Here is a 22299-nt window from a genome sequence, read left to right as displayed (position 1 = left end):
CTGACCTCACTAAGGTAGCTTTCCTTCCTAATCTCACCCTTCATCCAGTCCTTGTAGGCTTTTTGCTTTTTCTTAATCACCTCTGAGATGCTTGCTCATCCAGCTTGGTCTACAACTCCTGCCTATGGTTTTTTTCCCCTTTCTTGGGATGCAGGTTTCTGCAGCTGCGACTTAAAGTAATTCCAGGCCTCCTCTACATTTAGATCCATAAGTTCTTCAGTCCAATCCACTTCCCTAACTAATTTCCTTAATTCTTTAAAGTCAGCCCTTGAGAAGTCAGGAGATGCCAGGGAAACAGAGTGAGGGGTCCCACTGTAAAGCATCAGGGGGTCCCACTGGGCAGAGGATGGTGTTCCAGGCAAATGTCAGGGGAGATCCTGCTGGAGAGTTGGGGGGGTTCCTAGGCAGGCAGTGAGGGATTGAGTTCCCAGTGGAGGGGTTCTTTGTGGGGGTCCCTGGCTGCTGGGGGCTTTTGGTGGGGGGAACCCTTTGGGATTCCCAACCTGGCAATCATGGTCTGGTGGGGTTTCTCTGGCCAGTGGGGCTTTGAGGGGTATCTGGGGTCCCTGGCCAGGGACTCTGGAGGCTGCATCCCAGGGAATATCTGGTGGAATCCTGGCTGGGGGGTTTCTGGGGCCCCTGGCTGGGGGGTCTGGGCTCTGGGTACTGGGGGCTGTCTGGGGGCTGCCGCTAACCATGATCCTTCTCTCTGGTCAATTTGTGCCAGAGTCCTGGCTCCAAGCACTGCCCGACATTCCCCAGTCATGTGCCCTGTCACTGTGATAACTTTCTGTCCACTTATCAAACGCTGTGAGTGTGAAATCACAGATTTTGCTTTTCTCCTCTTTTGAAAACTGCAGGAACTTTCAGTTCCGTTTCAAAAATTTGTGCCCCCAGTCCTTGTCCTAGATCTGTGGGGGTAAGGGAGGTGGGAAGGGAGTCAGCACTGCCACATGATGATCTCTTCCACAGCGTTTTGGACTCATTCTTTCTGAACTCTGGTTTCATTGAGACCATTGTTAATCCAGAGTCACTGTATGGAAAGACAAGGAGTGACTTCAGATGGACAGTGAGGCAAATGAGATCAGCAATTCTCCCTGTGAGGAGGGGCTCCCATTAGCTGCTCTCCCCAGAGAGCTAAAGGAGGGAAGCTGCTCAAATGCTCCCTCCCTCTCTGCTCAGGATATTGGGGTTAAGCTTCCTGGGTCGGAGACTGCAGCCTCCATTGTGATCTGGGAAACCAGGCTTAGCGGCTGGTGCTCCCCCAGTGGGGCTCTGTGCTGGGAAGTGACCTTAATTAAAGCTGCTTCTCTGCCCGGCCCAGGCGATGACTTTCTGCAGCTGGTCCTAGCCCCCTAGGGCAGCCCTGGGTCCGTCCTGTTACTACTAAATTCTGAGCCACACACTCCAGGTAACTGAAAGACTTCAGGGAATGTCCTAGGGTCTGTCGAGAAAGTGACTGCACAAATAGCCCCACCTCATTTCTCCTCCCAGTAGCAATTGCCAGGAGAAAATCCAGCCATGGGAGAGCAAAACCCCCAGGAATGGGACATTCCCAGCCAGAGGGGCAGGGAGAGAGGACAGGGGAAGGAGATACTGAAAGGGGCAGTGGGAGAAATGAATGTGGGGGAGAGATTTCGAGCTCTCTAATCCACCCAGGCACACGTATTGCTGCATCCCTGGGCAGAACCACTTTCCAGTGAACAAAACAAGAATCAGACAGAGGAAAAGCCAGTTCCTGACTCCATATTCCCCAGCTGGGGTGTGGCTGCTGTGGGGTCAGTGTCCGAGGGAATCCCCCACAGTGACTCCTTTGGTTCTGCTCTTTTCTAGCCTTGTGTTCAGAGAAGGGGTGAGGGGAGGGAGATGGGAGGTTAAAATGTCTCTGTGGGCTTAGCCTGGCAGGAGGGGCCAGGTCTACATTGTAATAAACAGATTGAGCATTTCCCAGCATGGCAGAATCTAGGGTGTCTGTCTGCAGGGAAAGGACCTGGGGGAATTCTGATGTGAAATGAACTAAAACTGGTTCTGAAATGCCCACAACTGCCCTTCTCCCCCAGACAGGCTGCAGAATGACGTCCATGTTTTGCTCCAGCTCATCCCAGCCTGGCGTGGGACAGGGAAGAGAAATGGCTGCAGTGGAGTCAGTCCAGGTAGAGATTATCGGGGGGTTGCTGGTGGATTCCTGCTGGAGGAGAGGGAGAGCAAATACACCGGAGATGGGAAGATTTGCACAGTCTGGTTTGGAGGTTGGAGCAAGGGAGAAAATTCACAGTGTGGGGAAAGGAGGAGGCCAGGGTGTGGCAAACCTGCTGGGAGTTGTTTAATAAGTGGCCTAGCTTCTAGGAACAGACCCAGGAGGTTCGGAGGTGGAAATGCCCTAATTTGTGAAGAAAGAAAATAGCCCACCTACATGGAGCTAGTCAAACTGACCAGACTCCTAGTGCTGGAGCCTGACCTGACTGACCAGCGGCTGCTGTGAGATATGAAGGGGGCACCCATGAGTCAGGCTTATTGGAGCTGCCTCTCCCTTCATATCCCGTTCCTCGCAATGAGGAGGGTGTTGGGCGTCCTACCAGGGAGCTCTCCGTGGACCCTGCTAGGGGCTCCATCTCCTGTATCAGTTGGTGGCTAGTAGGTATGTGATGGATCTGCTGGGAGAGACAAGGGGCTCTCTCTTCGTCCCCTCACCCTGATATTTGCAGGATACCCTGAGCGAGGTCGGGGTGGGACTCTCTTGACTACGATCCACCCAGAGCTTCCATTTGATTCACTCCTCTCTGCCACAAATAGTGGGGTTGTGAGTGGGGCAGCAAGTCCTTAGTGTTGGACTCTTGCTATTTCAGGGGCCGGTGACCTTCGAGGAGGTGGCTGTGTATTTCACCAGGGAAGAGTGGGCTCTGCTGGACCCTGCTCAGAGAGCCCTCTACAGGGATGTCATGCAGGAGAACTATGAGACTGTGACCTCGCTGGGTAAGGGTTCCTGTCCCCTCTGTTCTTGGAAGGGGAAATGAAGAGATATGGTTCACACCAGCCCTCTACTCTGTCCTGTTTCAGCATCACCCCAATATGTCAGTGACACACACACACTACCAGAGACCATCCCCTGCTTCAGAACACTTTTGGAACAGAGCACAGGAGCCATATCGCACAGTGTCAAATATCTCCTGTTTGCTCAAGTGAAACTGGGGGTTAGGTCTGGCATAACTGTCCCATACCCCTAATCATTTTTGTTGCCCTTTTCTGAACCTTTTCCAATTCCAATATATCTATTTTTGAGATGGGGTGACATGTGCATGCAGTATTCAAGATGTGGGTGTATCATGGATTTATTTGCTGTTTTTACAAATATGATCTGTGATATATTCTGTCATAGCTATCCCTTTCTTAATTATTTCCTACATTGTTCATTTTTTTTCACTGCTGCTGCACATTGAGTGGATGTTTTCAGAGAACTATCCACAGAGATTCCAAGATCCATCTCTTGAGTGGAAGCAACTAATTTAGACCCCATCATTTTGTATGTATAGTTGGGATTGTGTTTTCCAATGGGCTGCGCTATGTGCTATCCTGTCATCTAGCACTGCTGAGATCCTGCATTCAGTAATATCCCTGCCCTTCCTGTTCCCTTTCTCCACCAAACCCCGCCAGCCCATGCTTCCTGTTCCCAGCTTCCCCAGGATTCTCGCACTGTCTCTGAACCTCTCTTGTCAGCAAGAAGCAGTGCCAGGGACACTTGCCCTCTGTCTGGAGTCTTCGATTTATGGGACGTGGATTTACTTTCTCTGTGTTGTAAGAGGCTCTGTCATAATGAATATCTGTGACATTATCCAGAGTATAATCTGGACTGTTAAATAGCTGTATCCCCTCAGTTCTCCAACCTGGGGTGCCTTTTCCACTGTTTTCCCGCGAGAACAGCCCCTCTTGGCCAATTAACACACAGTCTCCAGCATGTAACTCACTCCTAGCTACACAGTGTTGAGTGCTGCTAGACAGCCACTCGTGAATTACACCTCAGAAGAAAACTAGCAAATTCTCAAGTGCCCAGCTTTCCCCCAGACCTGTGCATCTTACACTGTCCAGCACGCTACTGAACAACACAAGCTCATATCAAATCTTTGATTTCATCAGTGGAAAATGACATGCACCAGCTTGTTATCCCAAACGGAGTTTCCAACACACTTTAAACCAAACACACTGGTTAGATGAACAATAAACCAAGATTGTTAACTACCCAAAACTAAAACTAGGCCCAGCCCATGAAAGGGGCACTCCCAGGAGAGACTGTATAAAGGTTGGAACATGAAACACCTTTGTAAACCTGAGACAGCTGCCTTGGGGACAATGACAGGGGGAATCCCCCGAAGTGACTCCTTTGTTTCTGCTCTTCTCTGGCCTCCGATTGTTCCTTCCAAAGTGGAGTACTTTGCACTTGTCCCTACTGAATTTCATCCTATTAACTTCAGGTCATTTATCCAGTTTGTCCAGATGATTTTGAATTTTAATCCAATCCTCCAAAGCACTTACAACCCCTCCCAGCTTGGTATTGTCCGCAAACTTGATACATGTGACAGAGAGACTGTTACTGGGAGGGTTTCACCATGTGTCAGAGGGTTACACACTGGTAGGAGGGGACTAGGCCTGTACTGGAATAAGGTCACTCTGTGCTTCACAGTGTGCCAGAACCTAGAATTTGCATTAGCAGGGGAAAACCTGGGGGGAAATCGGCTTGTGTAATGGACAAAAGCTTAGTCTGAATTCTCACACCTTGCCCTTTTCACCCCGGCAGGCTACAGAATAACGTCCATGTTTCACTGCAGATCATCTCGTCCTCCCAGGGGGAAGGAAATGGCTGCAATGGAGCTGGCTCAGGTAAGAGATTATCAGGGAGGTGGTGGTGGGTTCTGCTTGGAGGTCAAGGAGCAGTAAATGCATAGGAGGGTGGGAATTGCTAGAGGTGGTGGGAAACATGAAATATCTCGGGTGGAGAAATGGAGGGGACAGGATGTGACAAACCTGCTGAGACTTGGGTAATGTAGGGCTTGATGGGTTGTCACCCCCGGGGGGCAGTTTGTGGAGCTTCTGGGAACTGCTGTGTCCTCTAACCCTCAAGCTGGGCTGGCCCTTCTCACACTGCTTTGCTGGAGATTTCACCAGGGCCTGTTATCACCCAACACGACAGCAGGTGGCGCCATGCAGCCAACTAAGCCACCTGAGTGCGTTACCTAAGCCACTCAAGGAGAGAGAGAAGACAAGAGCCAATTTCCCACTCCCCAACCTTGCATACTTGCTGTAGTATAAATCCAGAATTATACCATCTTGTAGTGCACAGGGATCTCTATAATGTAAGCTCATTAATATAGTTCCCCTTCCCCTCGATATGGGACAGATGTGCACAACAAGCTCAGATTTTCCCGAGACACTTCACTCAAAATACGCTGGTTAAGATAAAGCATAAAACAAGTTTATTAACTGCAGAAAGATAGATTAAGTGATTATAAGTGATAACAAACAGATCAAAGCAGATTATTTAGCAAATAACCAAAACTCAGACTAAGCCTAACATAAGTGGATGGATAGAATTTGAATTAGCAATTTCTCACTCTGACTGATGCTACAAGCAGTCCCCTAAGTTTCCATACACAAGCTAGAAATCCCTTGATCCTGGGAGCAGCACTTCTCCCACTTCAGTTTTTGTTTCTCAGTTGTTTCCAGGAGTTCTCTTGTGTGGGGAATGAGGCCAAGAAATGATGTCACACCCCACCTTATGTAGCTTTTCCATATGGCGGGAACCTTTTGTTCCAAACTCAGATCCCAGTCCAGTTTGTGGAAAAATGCAGGTACTAAAATGGAGTTTAGTGTCACGTGGTCTGGTCACAGGCCCTGCTGCATCATAGTATCCATGACTAATAGGCTGGCTGAAACATTCAGAGGAAGGCTAAGCTCTTCCACAGTCCATTGTCTTTGTTGATGAGCCATCAGCACTGTCTTGGTTCTTCATTGTTGTACCTGAAAGGCTCATTGTGGGTGTTACCCAGAGTAAGCACATTTGAAATACAGATACAGAGTCAATATCCATAACTTCAGATACGAACATGATACGTGCACACAAATAGGATAATCATATTCAGCAAATCAGAACTTTTCCAGTGACACCACACATGATGCATCTTGTACAAAATGCATCATAATTATGTCCTAATCATATTATAACCATATCACTATGATGAATATAGGGGTGTAGTGTCAGATAGGGCCTAATTTCAAGGCACAGGAGTTGGGAATGGAACTTCCTCTCTTTGTGGAACAGGAAATAACCCTCCAGCCAGAGCTGGGACAACTTCCCAGACTCCCAGTGATGGAGCCTGAATCTACTGGCACTTCATTAGTTACCACCAACCCCAATCTTTGTGGCAAACTTTATCAGTGATGATTTTATACTCTCTTCTAGGTCATGGATAAGAATCTTAAATAGCACAGGGCCAAGAACCAATCCCTGCGGGAACCTGCTAGAAAGAAATCCACTCGACCATGGTTCCCCTTTTACTATCACAGTTTTTAATCTATTTAATATATGCTGTGTTTATTTTGTATCATTCTAGTTTTTTTAGTAAAAATATTGGGCTGATCAAGTCATGTCCCTTACGGAAGTTTAGGTATATTACATCAGTACTATTAGTTGCAACCAAACTTTTGATCTCATCCAATAAGGATATCCCGTTAGTTTGATAGGCTCTATTTTCTCTAAACCTTTGTTAATGGGCACTACAATTCTGACCTTCTAACTTCTATTCTTTACTATTGACTTCCCCTTTCTTGCATATATTTTATTTTAGAGAGTGCTGGGATTCCTACCAGGGAGCCACCAGCAGGATCCAGAGACAGCCCCATCTCCTATATAAAGCTCTAGCTAGTAGCTATGTGATAAATGTGAAGACCCTGCCTCTGTCTCTCAGTTGGGAGACACAAAGGTTCTCTCTTTCTACCCTCTGATGCCTCCTGGCTGCTCTAAGCAAGGTGGGGTGTGACTGTTAACATGTGCCTCCCGGAGCTTCCATTTCCCTGGTGCTGCTGTTCCGTGAATAGTGGGGTTGTGAGTGGGACAGCAGGTACTGAGTGTTGGACTCTTGCTCTTTCAGGGGCCGGTGACCTTCGAGGAGGTGGCTGTGTACTTCACCAGAGAAGAGGGAACTCTGCTCGACCCCACTCAGAGAGCCCTCTACAGGGATGTCATGCAGCAGAACTATGAGAATGTGACCTCGCTAGGTAAGCATTCTTGTCCCCTCTGTTCTTGGAAGGGGAAATGAAGAGTGAAGGTTCATGCCACCCCTACAATGCCATCTGTACCCTGTCCTGTTTCAGCGTCACCCCAATAGGCCAGTGACACACATACTACCAGAGACCTTCCTCTGCTGCAGAACACTTTGGGAACAGAGCACAGGAGCAGTATCACACAATGTCAAATATCTCCTCTTTACTCAAGTAAAACTGGGGGTTAGGTCCAGCATAACGAACAGAAGCTTCCTACCCCCGGCCTTCTCTCAAACCCTGAGCCTTCTCTACCCAAACCAGAATGTGCTTAGGGTGTAACAAGCAGGCGGCTGGAGTCAGAGCTGCCGGTCCAGGGTTACTTATCATACAGACACTCAGTGCGTCCGTGAACGCTGGCTGGGAGTATCCAGACAGGGTAGCTTCAGCAGCAGAACACTGAATCTCACCCAGGATTACAGATGACACAACTCCTCGCCGATCTGGATTGCACCCCAGCATGTGAAAATGGCCTAGGTTGGTAGTGACATTTCTTGAGACATGGAGAGTCTTGCTCCCATATCACCAGGTGTAATAACAATAACAGGAAAGGCCGAATATGGAAAACTGATTGTTCAGCTTGTTTTTGACCTTCATCATATTTTGCAATATATTCCAAATAAGGTAATTAATGTGCAACCTATGTGTCATTGTTTGTGGTTTTAAGCTGTAAAAAGTTTGTGTGATTTTTAGCTCAGTGGGACAGTATTCCAATAGTTGTTGCCCCCTGCACACTTTTAACCAAGAAAAGAGCCTCAGGCTGAGCTGATTGAAAATCAGTCATGTGGTTGTTTTCCACAACAGCTTCAAGAGGTCCCTGTGATGGAATGTAACTGTCTTCTTCACACCTTCCCCCTGCAGGAGAATGGCTGTTTGACCAGCTGTTTGCCTTGCTGTCTCTTAGGAACTGGTGTGTGGGTGTTCCCCAAAATTGTAACTTTTTCAGTAATATCATACTGTAAAATCTCATAACTTTACATACAGTGTTATTACACATTTTAACAGGAGGATAATATTCAGTAGATTATGCGTTTTCAAATTATACCTCACAAGCTATACTGCGTACAAAATTGAGCATAATTTTTTAGAAGAGTGAACACAGGGGTATAGACTGACACAGTGTCTGTGTGTATGTTCCCAGCAGATATGTGGGTATTTCAATCCCTCATAAGCACAATGTTCGGCATCTTCAAGGACCTGGGGAACTGGTCCTGGGAATTTACTGGTTTACCAAGTGTGACACTGTATGGAATTGAGACACTTTGGTATTAATAATAAAATAATAAAATCTGATAAAATTGCAGTGAATCGTGCTAGATATGCCATGTAAGGTGTCAGTGAAAATGTTATGATTTGCCAAGTATGATAATTTTGTTTCTATATTTGTATCACCTTTGTATTGTGAGCTACAGATATGTAAGGTATATCTGTATTTCCAGACTTGTGCAGTGTTTCTGGGTGACACGCCCAGACATATTGGCATCAACACTGCCTAGCCTGTTTGATGGCCTATTCAGGGTCATCAGCTGTACAATGAGCCCATGGAAAGGACCATGGGAAACACCTGTTGAGTCAGCAAGATATGCCGGGGTATGCCTGTGTAATGAGAACTTGAAGGCTTTTCCATGCCACGTGCTGTGAAGCTTGTGTTTGGGACACAGGAAGTACAAGCCACATGGCAAAAGGAATGTAAAGGGCACCTGCATCATCTCCATTTTGCCTTCAATCCCCCTTCCTACCTCTGGAGCAACTTCTTTACAAACTGAACCCTGGAACAAAGGACTGAATGACCCATCCAAGCTGTGGATGTGTTCCAGACAGACTTTCGAACCAGCAACTCACCAATACTGCTAAGAACCTGATATATCCATTTTGGAATGTATCTGACTGCTTTCCCATTTAACTTCTTTGTATCTTTTGTTTAAACCTTTAGTTTAGATGCTAAAGGAATGTCTGGAAGGATGGAATTTGGGGTAATATCCAAACTTATAGTGACATGGTGATGTAGCTGACCCTTTGGGGTCAGAAGAACACTTTGTTTGTGCGAGCAGAGTTTTTAAATGACCTCTCACTGTACTGGATCTAGTTGCTGATTAGGAGCCAGAGATCTGGGATGCAATAAAGGGGGCTGTGTGATTTCTTTTTTCAGCTTCTCGATAGCCCATGTGAGGGATCAGAAGCACAGTTTGTGAGTGGTCGGTGAATTTAACTTCAGTGTTAACCATCAATTTTGGGAGCATCTGCTCTCCCTTTTTCAGCCTGCCCTAACTTTGGCATTTTCAGTGAGAACTGCCCCTGGCCCACCAGGTCACACTAAACCCTGAAGTTAAATTAATAGAATTTTTTTTATGACCAAGTCTTATGAAATCAACTGAACTCCTTTTGTTTTCTTTCATCTGAGCAGGGTTTCTAGTTTTCCAACATGATATGATCTCCCAGCTGGAACAAGGGGAAGAGCCATGGGTCCCAGACCTCCAGAGTTCAGAGGAAAGAGAGATCCTGAGATCTCCCTGCACAGGTGAGAAAACATTAAACCAGCTCAGAATCTGTAAGTGCCTGAAGGAAACATCTGATGTGCCCAACAAAGCCCTTGGGGAGGTCTCTCAGTTCATTATTGTCCCTAGCAGGGGTCATATCCTCTGGGTAAATATAGTTCATGACTTTGTGTAGATCCTAGCAGACACCACGCAGTAGCTTCCTCCCTTCCACCTGGGTATTTGGAGGGGAAGTGAAGGCTAAATTCATCCCCCTCCTCTCTCCTATTTGGGGGAAGAGTTTGTGGGAGTTCAGTGCCTGATTTTTATTAGACCTGTCTTCAGCACTTGTTTCTGTTTGGTCTTCCCCTTTCCATCCCTGTCTGAAGTTTCTGTCTCTGTCACAGCAGGCGATGCAATGGCATGTGGGAAAGAGGAGCAGAATTCTCAGCCTGAAAATGTTGAGCCAGCGGGTAAAAACAGAGCATTATCACAAAGATCGAAAAGGAATGTGTCCAGGACTCATGAGGAGGGAAAATCCTGGGAGATTCATCATAGACCAGAAACAGATCAAGGAAACCAGCCAGGGGAGAAAGTGGATAAATTTATTTCCTCTTGGGGAACTCAGAAGGTCCTCATGGAAACCACAACCCAGCAGGATATCCTTAGCCAAAAGAGAGAAAATACATGGAGTGGGTGTGGAAAAACCTTTTCTCGCAGCTCAGCCCTTTCTGTACATCAGAGAATCCACACACGGGAGAGACCCTACAAATGCAGTGAGTGTGGGAAAACCTTCAATCGCAGCTCCCACCTTATTAGTCATCAAACAATCCACACAGGAGAGAGGCCCTATGAATGCAGTGAGTGTGGGAAAAGCTTCACTCACAGATCAGCCCTTTCTGTACATCGGAGAATCCACACAGGGGAGAGGCCCTATGAATGCCATGAATGTGGGAAAAGCTTCATTAGCATCTCACACTTTTCTAAACATCAGAGAATCCACACAGATGAGCGGCCCTATGAATGCAGTGAGTGCGGGAAAACCTTCAATTGCAGTTCGCACCTTATTAGGCATCAAAAAATCCACAGAGGAGAGAGGCCCTATGAATGCAGTAAGTGTGGGAAAAGCTTCACTGAAAGAGCAACCCTTTCTGTTCATCAGAGAATCCACACAGGGGAGAGGCCCTATGAATGCCGTAAGTGTGGGAAATGCTTCACTACCAGCTCAAACCTTTCTAAACATCAAAGAATCCACATGGAGGAGAGGCCCTATGAATGCAGTGAGTGTGGGAAAAACTTCACTCACAGCTCAGCCCTTTCTGTTCATCAGAGAATCCACACAGGAGACAGGCCCTATGAATGCCGTGAGTGTGGGAAAAGCTTCATTAGCATCTCATACTTTTCTAAACATCAGAGAATCCACACAGATGAGAGGCCCTATGAATGCAGTGAATGCGGGAAAACCTTCAATCGCAGTTCACACCTTATTAGGCATCAAAAAATCCACACAGGGGAGAGGCCCTATGCATGCAGTGAGTGTGGGAAAAGCTTCACTGAAAGATCATCCCTTTCTGTTCATCGGAGAATCCACACAGGGGAGAGGCCCTATGAATGCCGTGGGTGTGGGAAATGCTTCACTAGCAGCTCACACCTTTCTAAACATCAGAGAATCCACACAGAGTAGAGGTCCTATGAATGCTGTGTGTGTGGGAAAACCTTCTCTTGGCGCTCAGCCCATGTTAGCCATCAGAGAATCTGCAAAGGAGATCAACATTGTAAAAATCTCTAGGGCTATCAAGACTTTCTTTTCTTTAATACTTTTCCTGATTCTCACATAGTAACTTTTAAAGCTCTTTGAACTGCGTGCAGCACCATTAGCCCTCAGCTTGTCCAGATGAGTGGCCTACTTTTGCCTTTTGCAGTTCACCCTCTTTTGAAATGGACCTATTTGTCCTTTCTATTGTCCCACAAGTAATTTGAGTGTGCCCTTCCTATGAGAAACCAGAGACCATCACATTTATACCATTCCTCCTATTGCAAAGTTATTGTTAGAGTCACCAGTGATACAGATTGTATCATTGCCAGTTGCCCTGGGTTTTGCTGAAAAGCAGTTACATTGGGAAATTTTCAAATTAGATGTAAATGAAGAGGAGCAGGGGCAGGAAAAAAGTATAATTTCACCCTCCGTGACACTGGAAGGAGATGGGGTGACTCAAAGATTCCCTCCTTCCCCTTAACTGCAGAACTGTTCCCTTTTGCCTGAGCCATGCAGAGTTTATATTCATCACATTCTGTCCATCCACTTCTCAAAATATCATGTGATGAAGCATTCTCTGTTGTCTGTGCTTGCAGATGATGTTTTGACTACTTTAATCCTATATCAGAGTTGCTATGACTGGAGATGAAAGTGTCAAAGTCCTGGGAGGGGAATTCAAATGGATCCCAAATATGATCAGTTAGAGTTTAAATCCCAGGTTCCACCTATTGTAGAGCCATTTCTCGCAAGAGGGGTGTTTTTCCCTTATTATGGGGATGCTAGGATACTAAAATAATTGTAGATGACATAACTGACTATGGAGAGAGGGATGAGGGAAGCAGGTTTGAATGGATCAGAGGACAATGTGGTGGGAGACTCTCTTGTCCTGGTTCTGAATAATCAGAGGTAACCTGCTCTGGAATTTCACTTGACACTTTCTTTGTAATGTATTCTCTCTCTGTGATGTGGGTTTCTATCTTTCCTGAAGGCTGTGTTTGGTCACCCAATTGGATATTAGTTCAGTTTGATAGGATGTAGCTCCGATTTATTGAAGAATTTAAGGCAATGACCCTTTGCTAAAGTCCTCATTTATGATTTCAGCTTTGCTTTTTCCCCATCCCTCCATGATGATATGGAGAAAGTTGAAGTGCAGTTCTATCAACAGGCGAGAACTCTCTAATTTATTGAACAGGCTAACAAAGAAATAGCAGTGATTTAAAATCCCCCCTCGGAAATGGTGAACAGCAGCAGAACCCCAACTAACTGAAGGAAGTGCATATGATTACAGTGTATTTCAGTTGTTTAAGGCAATATTGTCTCCGAGATCTGGGAAGAGAATTCCATGGTAAGTGGTTTTGAACTAGGCAAAATGCTCATGTGTTTGGTTCCCAAAGCATTTGTAACCCAGGCCCTACAGAAGATCTCTCCAAGCTAATCCTATGCTATGGGAAATGCAGCCCTTCATGACACAGATGTTGAGGAAATAGAAGTGGAGTTTTTGTCAAATTTATCCTTTTGTAGGTTCTAAAGATGTGTATAAAATAAAACCAGTGTTGAAAATGTAATATCTTCAGAAAAATGGCCATTTTTTAATAGAATCTCCAGCTGTGGTAACTAACGAAGAATCTGATCCATGCCTGTATCCAGTCCCTTCCCTGGACCTGTGCCACTGAGTTAAAGAAAAGCTGAGCATGTTTCGGGAAGCCATTCCCCATTAACACTGCTGAGATTTTAAGTGGTTTTGTAAAGTATTCTACTTCAGAGAAGTGTAAATTTCCCCTATCCAAGACCAAGGATTTGGAAAGAGCTGAGGTTGAAAGAGTCCACAGCCAGTTCTTGGTTTCCACCCCAGTAAAGGAAGCTATAGTGACCCAAGGAAAATTGTTTGTACAACTCCACTTCCTAGTTCAGTGTCCCTGATTACACTTCCAAAGTATGCCAGGGTTAGATTGGGAACAGTCATCCTTCACTGTTTGGATGCAAAGGGGGAGTGCTTCATAGGACATTCCTTCCCTGTGGATCCCAAACTGGCTGCCTAGCTGGGTAACAAGGACTTTCAGGCTGTAGAAATGATGGTAACCAATGAGGCAATGAATTTGTCAGCCTCCAATTTCAGACTTCTGGATACACACATGTTGAGTCCTGATACTATGGTTTTGTGTCTGACGCTGTGGCTACACAATGAAGCTGATGTTGGCACAGCTGCACCAGTGTAGCTGCGCTGCTGTAGCACTGCTATTACAGATGCTCTAAGCCAATGGGAGAGATTTCTTCCATCGGACTTGATTAGTGCAGCCCCCGCAAGCAGCGGTGGCTTTGTTGGCAGGAGAAGCTCTCCCGCTCATGTAGCACTATCTACACAGGTGGTTAGGGCTGTGTAACTACATTGCTCAGCTGTGTGGATTTTTCACACCCCTAAGCAATATAGTTATCCTGATAAATGTCTTTAGTGTAGACCAGAGAGGTTTCTCTTGTGCTTTATGCATTTACATTACTTCTCTACCTCCTCCTACTTTGAAAGATTAAGAAGTGTGAAAAGAGAGGTATTTTTCTCCATGATGCAAACATTCTGACATAGAAGACCCCTTCTACCAACACATATGGCAGAAGATCCTGAGATATATGAACTCACAGAAGTGGTTGGGTCCTACGTTGGGACAAACCACAATAAGAACCAAGGTTCAGTTGTTGGCAATGGGGATTAAAAGAAAACTAACACATACAACAATTTGTGATCTTTAAATATTGTGATAGACCCAGGCAAGCTGGTACACCAGAGTAGCAGAAGGCAGATAAACTGGCCACTGGATTAACAGTTTTCTGTTCCCTGACTGAGCAGAGAAGGGGCTGCTCCAGGCTAATGAGAACACCTGACTAATTAACCTGCAAAGAGTCAAGTGAGGCCATTCAGTTAATGTGACCACCTGACTCTAATTAAGGCCCTGCTGATACTATAAAAAGGGCTCACTACAATCAGATAGGGAAGAGCTAGGGAGACAGAGGTTAGGAAGTGCAGCTGAAGGGCTGGTTACTGAAGACACCCTCAGGCCATCATAAAAGAAGAAGTCCTAAGGTAAGGGTGAAGAAGGGAGAAGCAGGAGAGCTGTGGGGAAGTGTCCCAGGGAAATGTAGCAACTCTGGCAGTGAAAGGTTGGTTGCCAACAACTGCTACCATTAGGGTCCCTGGGCCAGAATCCGGAGTAGAGGGCTGGCCCGGGTTCCCCCCCAACCCACCATTACAGGAACATCTCCTGGGAGGGGAAGTCAGGCCCCTGTCAGGACAGGTGGCTGAACAGAGACTGGGAGTTCTCTCACCAACCTCCTTGCAGGCCTATGATAAAAAGGGCTTGGTAGACTGTAACCCTGGCCCTAGAGAGAGAAGGGCTACTTGGAGGGTCACTGAACTACTGAGGCTAGCATAAACTGCCTAGAAGCGCAGGACCCATGAGAGCAAGGTCAGAGCTCTGCCACAATATGTTCTTGTTACCAATTAAAATGAAATTATAGGTGAAGTTATTGGTTAAAGAGTAAGAGACTGTGATAATCTGAATTATTTTGGAAAACTGAAAGTTGTCTTGTTTTTGTGTTTTGTTAGTCATACAGGAAACGATGGCTAATCTTGAAAAGTTAATTTGATTTAATTTACACTGGTTCCTCAACTGTTGCTACAGCTCTAGTACCCATCAATCCAAAGACTGAGAGAAATGGAGAGTTCCAACCATTGTCCTTTTAGTATCTTATTGTTCCTCTCTCTGTTTTTTGTGCTGGCCTTTCTCTTCTATCATTTTCTGCCTTTGTTTAATTAGTAACAGTTGGTTTCCGTCGCTCACATTTGTTTGTTTAAATCTCTATCCGTTGTGAAATAATTGTTTTTGCTTGTTCAATAACTGTACTCAAGTGCTGTGTGATACCGTAGCAATGGTCCACAGTAAAATTAGTGACCTGGGATACTTTGGAAAGAGAGGATCTGGGATTTCACCAAGGATCTGGTGATCTAGGCTGGACCCCAGAGGGGGACACATTGAAGGAACTCAGGGGTTAGGGTGGCTGCTGTAGCTCAGAGGAGGGTCCTTGAGTTCCAGCAGGCTGGTGAGTTTGGTCACTAACATCCAGCTGCCAAATGCAAAACTCCCTTGTGGCAAGTGGCAACAAGGAGACTCAGTCCTCAGTACCCTGAGAAAGGTCACAATGTGTCTGTATGTTGTTTCACCTGTCAAATTCACACAGGGAAAGCTCCCGACAGCACAAAACTCTGCCCTATGAAATCATGGAACATATGCTGTTCGCTCTGGAGGACAGGGTTTGGGTCCAGAGTGACCTAGACAAATTGGAGGATTGGGCCAAAAGAAATCTGAGGAGGTTCAACAAGGAGAAGTGCAGAGTCCTGCACTTAGGACGGAAGAATCCTATGCACTGCCACAGACTGGGGACTGACTGAGTGAGGGGGGATTTGATAGGAGCCTTCAACTACCTGAAAGAGCAGGATTGTGGGCTTTCTCCTGGCCACTTTTGCTGGGCTGGGCAGGCATCCCGGAGGTCTTTCTAGAAGAGAATTGGGAACTGAGTTAGAAAAACCAATGTGAAAACCAGAACCTCAGGTTTAGACTCTTTTATTTATAATATTAAATCTTCAATTCTAGTGTCACAGTCAATACAATTGCTTCAGCCTGATACTTGCCCAAAGGGAAACTTAACTTCTCTCCAAAGGGAGTGGAGAGAAAACACTTTTCAGAGTCCAAGAGAGACAAGGCGATTAAGGGTAAGCGCTTGTCGAGGACCAACCTCTGTTGGTGAAAGAGACAAGCTTTGGAGCTAACCCAGCACCCTGCTTCAGTTCTGTGTAGCCTGAAAGGTCGTGTCTTTCCTAAACAGCAGTTAGAACATAAGAACAGCCATACTGAGTCAGACCAGTTCATCTAGCCCACTGTCCAGTCTTCTGAAAATGACCAATGTCAGGCACCCCAGAGGACCCATGGGACCAACATAGATACAACACCACCGCAACCAAGGTTAAGTCAATGCACATGGGAGAAGCATCTTTTGTTTCATTCCTTATGTGCTAGTCCCATCGAGTTGCCATCTCCTTTTCTTCCTTTCTGTTAAAAGCTTTGGTGTTTTGCACAGAAACATTATTTCCCCAGGAGAGACCCAGGAGTGAGGGCTGCATTCCTGTACCAAACAGTTACGAGAAGGGGGCAGACAAAGGCCTTTAGGACGAGGCGTCTGTCACTGTCAAAAGATCATCTCCCTCCTGCAGGTCACTGGCAGCCTGAATTTGTTCCTTATCCTCCCAGAGTCTGGGGGCTGGAATCAGCACTACCCAGCCCCTCCGTATGTAGCAGGGAACAAACACAAACCTGGTCTTTAAAACAAGTTGTCCCCTTCTGTCATAAGCAGATAAGAATAGTTAATAGCACAGAAGTCCTTTATATCTCTTTGACTGTAAAGGGTTAACAAGTTCAGTAAGCCTGGCAGTCACCTAACCAGAGAACCAATCAGAGGACAGGATACTTTCAAATCTTGAGGGAGGGAAGTTTTTGTGTATGCTGTTAGTTTTGGTTGTTGTTCACTCTGGGGGCTCAGAGGGACCAGACATGCAACCAGGTTTCTCTCCAATCTCCTTGATACAGGTTCTTATAGATTCCAAATGGTGAGTACTAGATAGATAAAGCGAGTTAGGCTTATGTTTGTTTTCTTTATTTGCAAATGTGTATTTGGCTGGGAGGAGTTCAAATGTGTATTTTGGTGAAAAGATTCTACTTTGTACTTGTATACTTAGACTGGGAGTATTCCCAGTGTCTATAGCTGAAAGACCCTGTATCTGTTCCATTTTAAATTTACAAAGATAATTTTTACTGTTTTTTCTTTCTTTAATTAAAAGCTTTTCTTGTTTAAGAACCTAATTGTGTTTTTTATTCTGGTGAGAGCCCAGGGGACTGGGTCTGGATTCACCAGGGAATTGGTGGGGAGAAAGGAGGGAAGGGGGAGAGAGAGTCTAAATTCTCTCTCTGCGTTAGGATTACTGTCTCTCTCTGGGAGGGGAAGAGAGGAGGGGGGAAGGTGCATTTTCCTCTCTGTTTCAGGATTCAAGGAGTTTGAATCACAGTGATCTTCCAGGGTAACCCAGGGAGGGGAAGCCTGGGAGAGGCAACGGTGAGGGAAAGGGTTTACTTTCCTTGTGTTAAGATCCAGAGGGTCTGGGTCTTGGGGGTCCCCGGGCAAGGTTTTGTGGGGACCAGAGTGTACCAGGCACTGGAATTCCTGGTTGGTGGCAGCGCTACAAGTCCTAAGCTGGTAATTGAGCTTAGAGGAATTCATGCTGGTACCCCATCTTTTGGATGCTAAGGTTCAGAGTGGGGAATTGTACCATGACACCTTCCTTCTTAGGGAAGATTTTTCTGTGAGTGAAGCTGAGCTTCAGTTCCCGTCTCCTGGGGTGGCACCAGCTCCCAATGAGCTCTGTTTTCACCTTTACCCCTTTCAGTCACTCTGGGATCCTAACTCTGCTCCCAGCTGTCAGGCAGCTTCCAGCCCATCCACCCTGCTCACTAACTCTGTGGTCAGGTGTCACCCCCTTTTCCAGCACACAGAGCCTGCAGGAAAGCTACTCCTGCCAGATGCATTGGTGGTATAGTGGTGAGCATAGCTGCCTTCCAAGCAGTTGATCTGGGTTTGATTCCAAGCCAATGCAATAATGGCTTTTCCTCTTCTGGAAGTGGTTTCGTTTCAGTCACATTGTATTAAAATCACGTTATCAATAGAATGAGACAATAAATGTGTCAAAGTCCAGCAAGTCATACAGGATGGAGGCATACAAGGGGCTGAAATGTGTCATTGGAGAAAGACAGAACACAGAGCATTTCCCGCATGGAGTACACATTTCCCGCATGGAGTCCTGCACAGAGCATTTCCCCCATGGAGTAACAGTGACACCATGTGACTACGCAGGGTAATGCACAGAGCATCACACCTATGTAGAGGCTATAGAGATCCCTGGGGGGCTTAGGGGTCGTGGTGGGCACAGATAGCTACGTCCAGCCTGGAGGCATTCTGGTGGGAATTAGGGGCTTCATGGGGGACACAAATATCTATGTCCCGGCTGGAGAGGTCCCTGGGGATTTAGGGAGTTTGTGAGGGGCACAGAAACCTATGTATGATCTGGAGGGGTCCCTGGGGGATTTAAGGGGTTGTGGTTGTGCAGATACCTACGTCCCAGTTGGAGGGGGCCCTGGGGAGCTTAGGGGGTTTGTGTGGCGTACACACACCTACAACCAGGCTGGTTGGGGCCCTATGGGTCTTAGGGAGCTTGTGGGGGGCAGAGATACATATGTCCAGGCTGGAGAAGTCCTGGGGAGGGCTTAGGGGGTTTCTGAAGGTCACAAATATCTACATCCAGGCTGGAGGGGTTCTGGGGGTATTAGGGAGTTGGGGGGGCACAGATACTTATTTCGAGGCTGCAGGGGTCCCGGGGTTGCTTTGGGGCATTTTGGGGTACAGATACCTACGTCCATTCTGTAGGGGTCGCTGGGAGGATCAGTGTGTTCGTGAGGGTGCACAGATACCTACATCCAGGCTATAGGGATCCTTGGGGGCTTAGGGGTTTTGGGGGGGCACAGATACCTTCATCCAGGCAAGAGGGGTCCTGGGGACCTTAGAGATACCTGCGTCTAGGCTGGATGGGTTCCGGGGGCCTTAAGGGGATTGTGGGGAGCTCAGATAACTATGTCGAGGCTGGAGGAGTCCCATCATGGCCTAGGGGGTTTGTGGGGGGCACAGATACCTGCGTCTAGGCTGGACGGGTTTCGGGGGTCTTAAGAGGGTTGTGGGGGCACAGATACCTATGTCCATGCTGGAGGGGTCCTGTCATGGCTTAGGGGATTTGTGGGGTCAGAGATACCTACATCTAGGCTGGAGGGGTCCTGGGGGGGATTAGGTGTGTTGGGGGGGAACAAATACCTACCTCCCGATTGTAGGGGGCCCTGGGTAGCTTAGGCGGTTTGTGGGGGTCACAGATACAAACATCCATGCTGTAGGGGTCCCGAGGGTCTTTGTGGGGCTCTGGGGGTCACAGATACCTACCTACAGGCTGGAGGTGTCCTGGGGGTCTTAGAGGGTTTGTGGGGCATACAGATGCCTACATATGGGTTCCCTGGAGGGCTTAGAGGTTTGTGGGGGAGCACAGATACCTTTATCCAGGCTAGATAGGTCCCAGTGGGATTAGGGGATTGTGGGGGGCACAGATACCTATGTAAGCAGAAGCAGGATGAACTCTACCCTGATATCTGGTGGTGAATTATGGCGAGTGTGGAAAAGAATTTCAGGGGCTGATTGTGTTTGCATAGGCACACCCACCCCACCTGACACTGCCATGGCAGCCTGGGATGGTTGCTTTGGTAGCTGTGCTATCCCCAGTTTATTTGTTGTTGGGGTGTGAGATGTGGAGTGTTTTCACCCTGATTGTATGGATGAGGAACTGTGAAACTGCTTTGAGACAGGGATTCTCACCATCAATTGAGTGGCACTCGCTAGACAAGGGAGTGGGCTCCTTGGGTGAGCCAGAAACACCAATTGCACCTTCTTCTCTTTTAATAGTTGAATAGCAGAGCTGATTTTTGATTCTCTTGAGAATTGAAGTTCCAGGTTCTTGAGCTGAAATCACTAAAAAGCTGTGCTAGCTAGTGGGGGAGTCTGAAGCTATATTGTGGAGCAGAGCAGCTGATGGAGAGGAGCAGTTTGTGGGATGGTTGAAGTGGCCCATGGAGTGAGGTGAGCTGAGCAGTTTTTGGAGACAGCTGGAGCAGATCACAGGCCGGCTGGTGGAGCAGAGCAGCTGGTGGACTGAGCTGAGCAGTTCGTGGGGAAGGCGGAAGCAGAATCCCACGGAGAGGCAGAGCAGTCAGCAGTGGACCACGTAAGGTGCCCCTTTCTACCCAGGCTGGCAGGGGGAAAAACCCTGCAGATAGACTCTTGAACTCTGGGGCTGCGGGACTGTGGATGATTTTGGGGTTGCTGGACTCTTGAAATATTTGAGGTATTGGACTTTGGAGTCTTGGGGTGATTTGGGGGTTGCTAGACTCAAGAGCCATGGGGAAAGGACATGGCCTAGTTGAGGTGTTTTCCCAATTTAATGCTATGTTGTTTATCTCACGTTATTAAACATTTTCTGCTACACCCAGACTCTGTGCTTGCGAGAGAGGAAGTATTGTCTCTTTGAGGCATCTAGGGATGCATATGTAAAATTTTCCCATGTCACTGGGTGGGGTCTCTATCTGGTTTGCATTACGTTGTAGGGAAGGGACCCCTATGTATTGAACCCAGTCCTTGCTGCTATGAATTCAGCCTGGCAGAAGAGTTCCACCTACGTCCAGGCTGGAGAGGTCCCTAGCGGGCTTAAGGGGTTCATGGGGGGCACAGATATTTAGGTCCAGGCTGTAGGGGTCCCTGGGGGGCTTAGGGGTTTGGTGAGGGGCACAGATACCTACGTCCAGGCTGCAGGGGTCCTGGAGGGGCTTAGGGAGTGTCACAGAGTATGGTGAGATCCGGCCCTGCACCCTTCTTCCTGGGACACACAGTGACTCAGCCAGCCAGTAAAACAAGGTTTTTTTGGCCAACAGGAATGAAGGATACAGCAGAGCTTTTGGGCACAACCAGGACCCCTCAATCGAGTCCTTCTGGGGGTTCAGGAAACTTAGTTTTCAGTTTGGGATTCCCTGAATTCCAACAACCCAGCTCCAAACCAAAACTGAACTAACTCCCTCCAGCCGGCCCCTTCCTTTGTCCAGCTTTCCGGGCAAAGGTGCTGACCCCTCCCTCCTGCCTAGCTCGAGTTACAGGCTTAGGTCCTGTCCCTCACCTAAAGTCACCCACTGCTCTCCCATCCCCCTGTCATAAACAGATAGCTAAGGGTTAATGTTCTTTTACCTGTAAAAGGGTTAACACAGGGAACCTGAAACACCTGACCAGAGGACCAATCAGGAAACAAGACTTTTTCAGATCTGGGTGGAGGGAAGTTTTGGGTGTGAGTTCTTTGTCTTTGTCTTGGGTCTGATCCTCTCGGCTCTGAGAGTGATCTTTCTGTCTCCTGGCTTTCTAATCTTCTGTTTCCAAGTTGTAAGTACAAAGATAATAAGACAGTAAGTTTATATTGTTTTTTTTATATATTTACATATGTGTAGTTGCTGGAGTGTTTTGAATTGTATTCTTTTTGAATAAGGGTGTTTATTCATTTTTCTTTTAAGCAATTGACCCTGTATTTGTAACCTTAATACAGAGAGACCATTTTTATGTCCTTTTCTTTATTTTTATATAGAGCTTTCTTTTTAAGACCTGTTGGAGTTTTACTTTAGTGGGGACTCCAGGGAATTGAGTGCAGCTCACCAGGGAATTGGTGGAAGGAAGAAGTCAAGGGGAAAATCTCTTTGTGTTAGATTTACTAAGTCTGACTTTGCATACCCTCTGGGTGAGGGGGGGAGACAGATTAGCTCTCTCGGTACTTGTGTTTCCAGGACTGGAACAGGGAATCTCCTAGGGTCGTCCAGAGAGGGAAGCCTGGGAGGAAGTAACAAGGAAACAAGGAGAGGGGGTTATTTCCCTTTGTTGTGAGACTCAAGGAATCTGAGTCTGGGGGTCCCCCAGGGAAGGTTTTGGGGAGACCACAGTGAGCCAGGCATTGTATAATTCCTGGCTGGTGGCAGCTTTACAAGGTCCAAGCTGGTAACTAAGCTTGGAGGTTTTCATACTAACACCCATATTTCGGAAGCT

The 22299-nt window shown here is 47.0% G+C and overlaps 2 protein-coding genes and 1 non-coding gene across 5 annotated transcripts in view; 2 read left to right on the top strand and 1 right to left on the bottom strand.

The window, feature by feature from the left end:
- Positions 1–22299, bottom strand: part of LOC127039327 (zinc finger protein 420-like) — a 645607-nt gene that overhangs the window by 379216 nt on the left and 244092 nt on the right. The gene's annotated exons all lie outside the window — the stretch shown is intronic.
- Positions 1–22299, top strand: part of LOC127039329 (zinc finger protein 665-like) — a 370491-nt gene that overhangs the window by 216950 nt on the left and 131242 nt on the right. For 2 of the 3 annotated variants that reach the window (XM_050932739.1, XM_050932738.1), the window contains exons 9-13: positions 2061–2153; positions 2847–2973; positions 4790–4872; positions 7140–7266; positions 9713–9856. In XM_050932739.1, coding sequence (XP_050788696.1) covers positions 2061–2153; positions 2847–2973; positions 4790–4872; positions 7140–7266; positions 9713–9856 — 574 coding nt within the window. Of the gene's footprint in view, positions 1–2060; positions 2154–2846; positions 2974–4789; positions 4873–7139; positions 7267–9712; positions 9857–10189; positions 11463–22299 lie in introns of all 3 variants that reach the window. The other variant, XM_050932737.1, reaches the window with a different exon arrangement.
- On the top strand, positions 18158–18229 carry TRNAG-UCC (transfer RNA glycine (anticodon UCC)). The gene has a single exon. It is a non-coding gene; the product is annotated as a tRNA-Gly (tRNA).

Source organism: Gopherus flavomarginatus, chromosome 23 (genome assembly GCF_025201925.1).
Source record: "Gopherus flavomarginatus isolate rGopFla2 chromosome 23, rGopFla2.mat.asm, whole genome shotgun sequence".
Taxonomy (NCBI): Eukaryota; Metazoa; Chordata; order Testudines; family Testudinidae; genus Gopherus; species Gopherus flavomarginatus.
The sequence above is the reverse complement of the archived record's forward strand: the minus strand, read 5'-3'. Positions and strand labels throughout refer to the sequence as shown.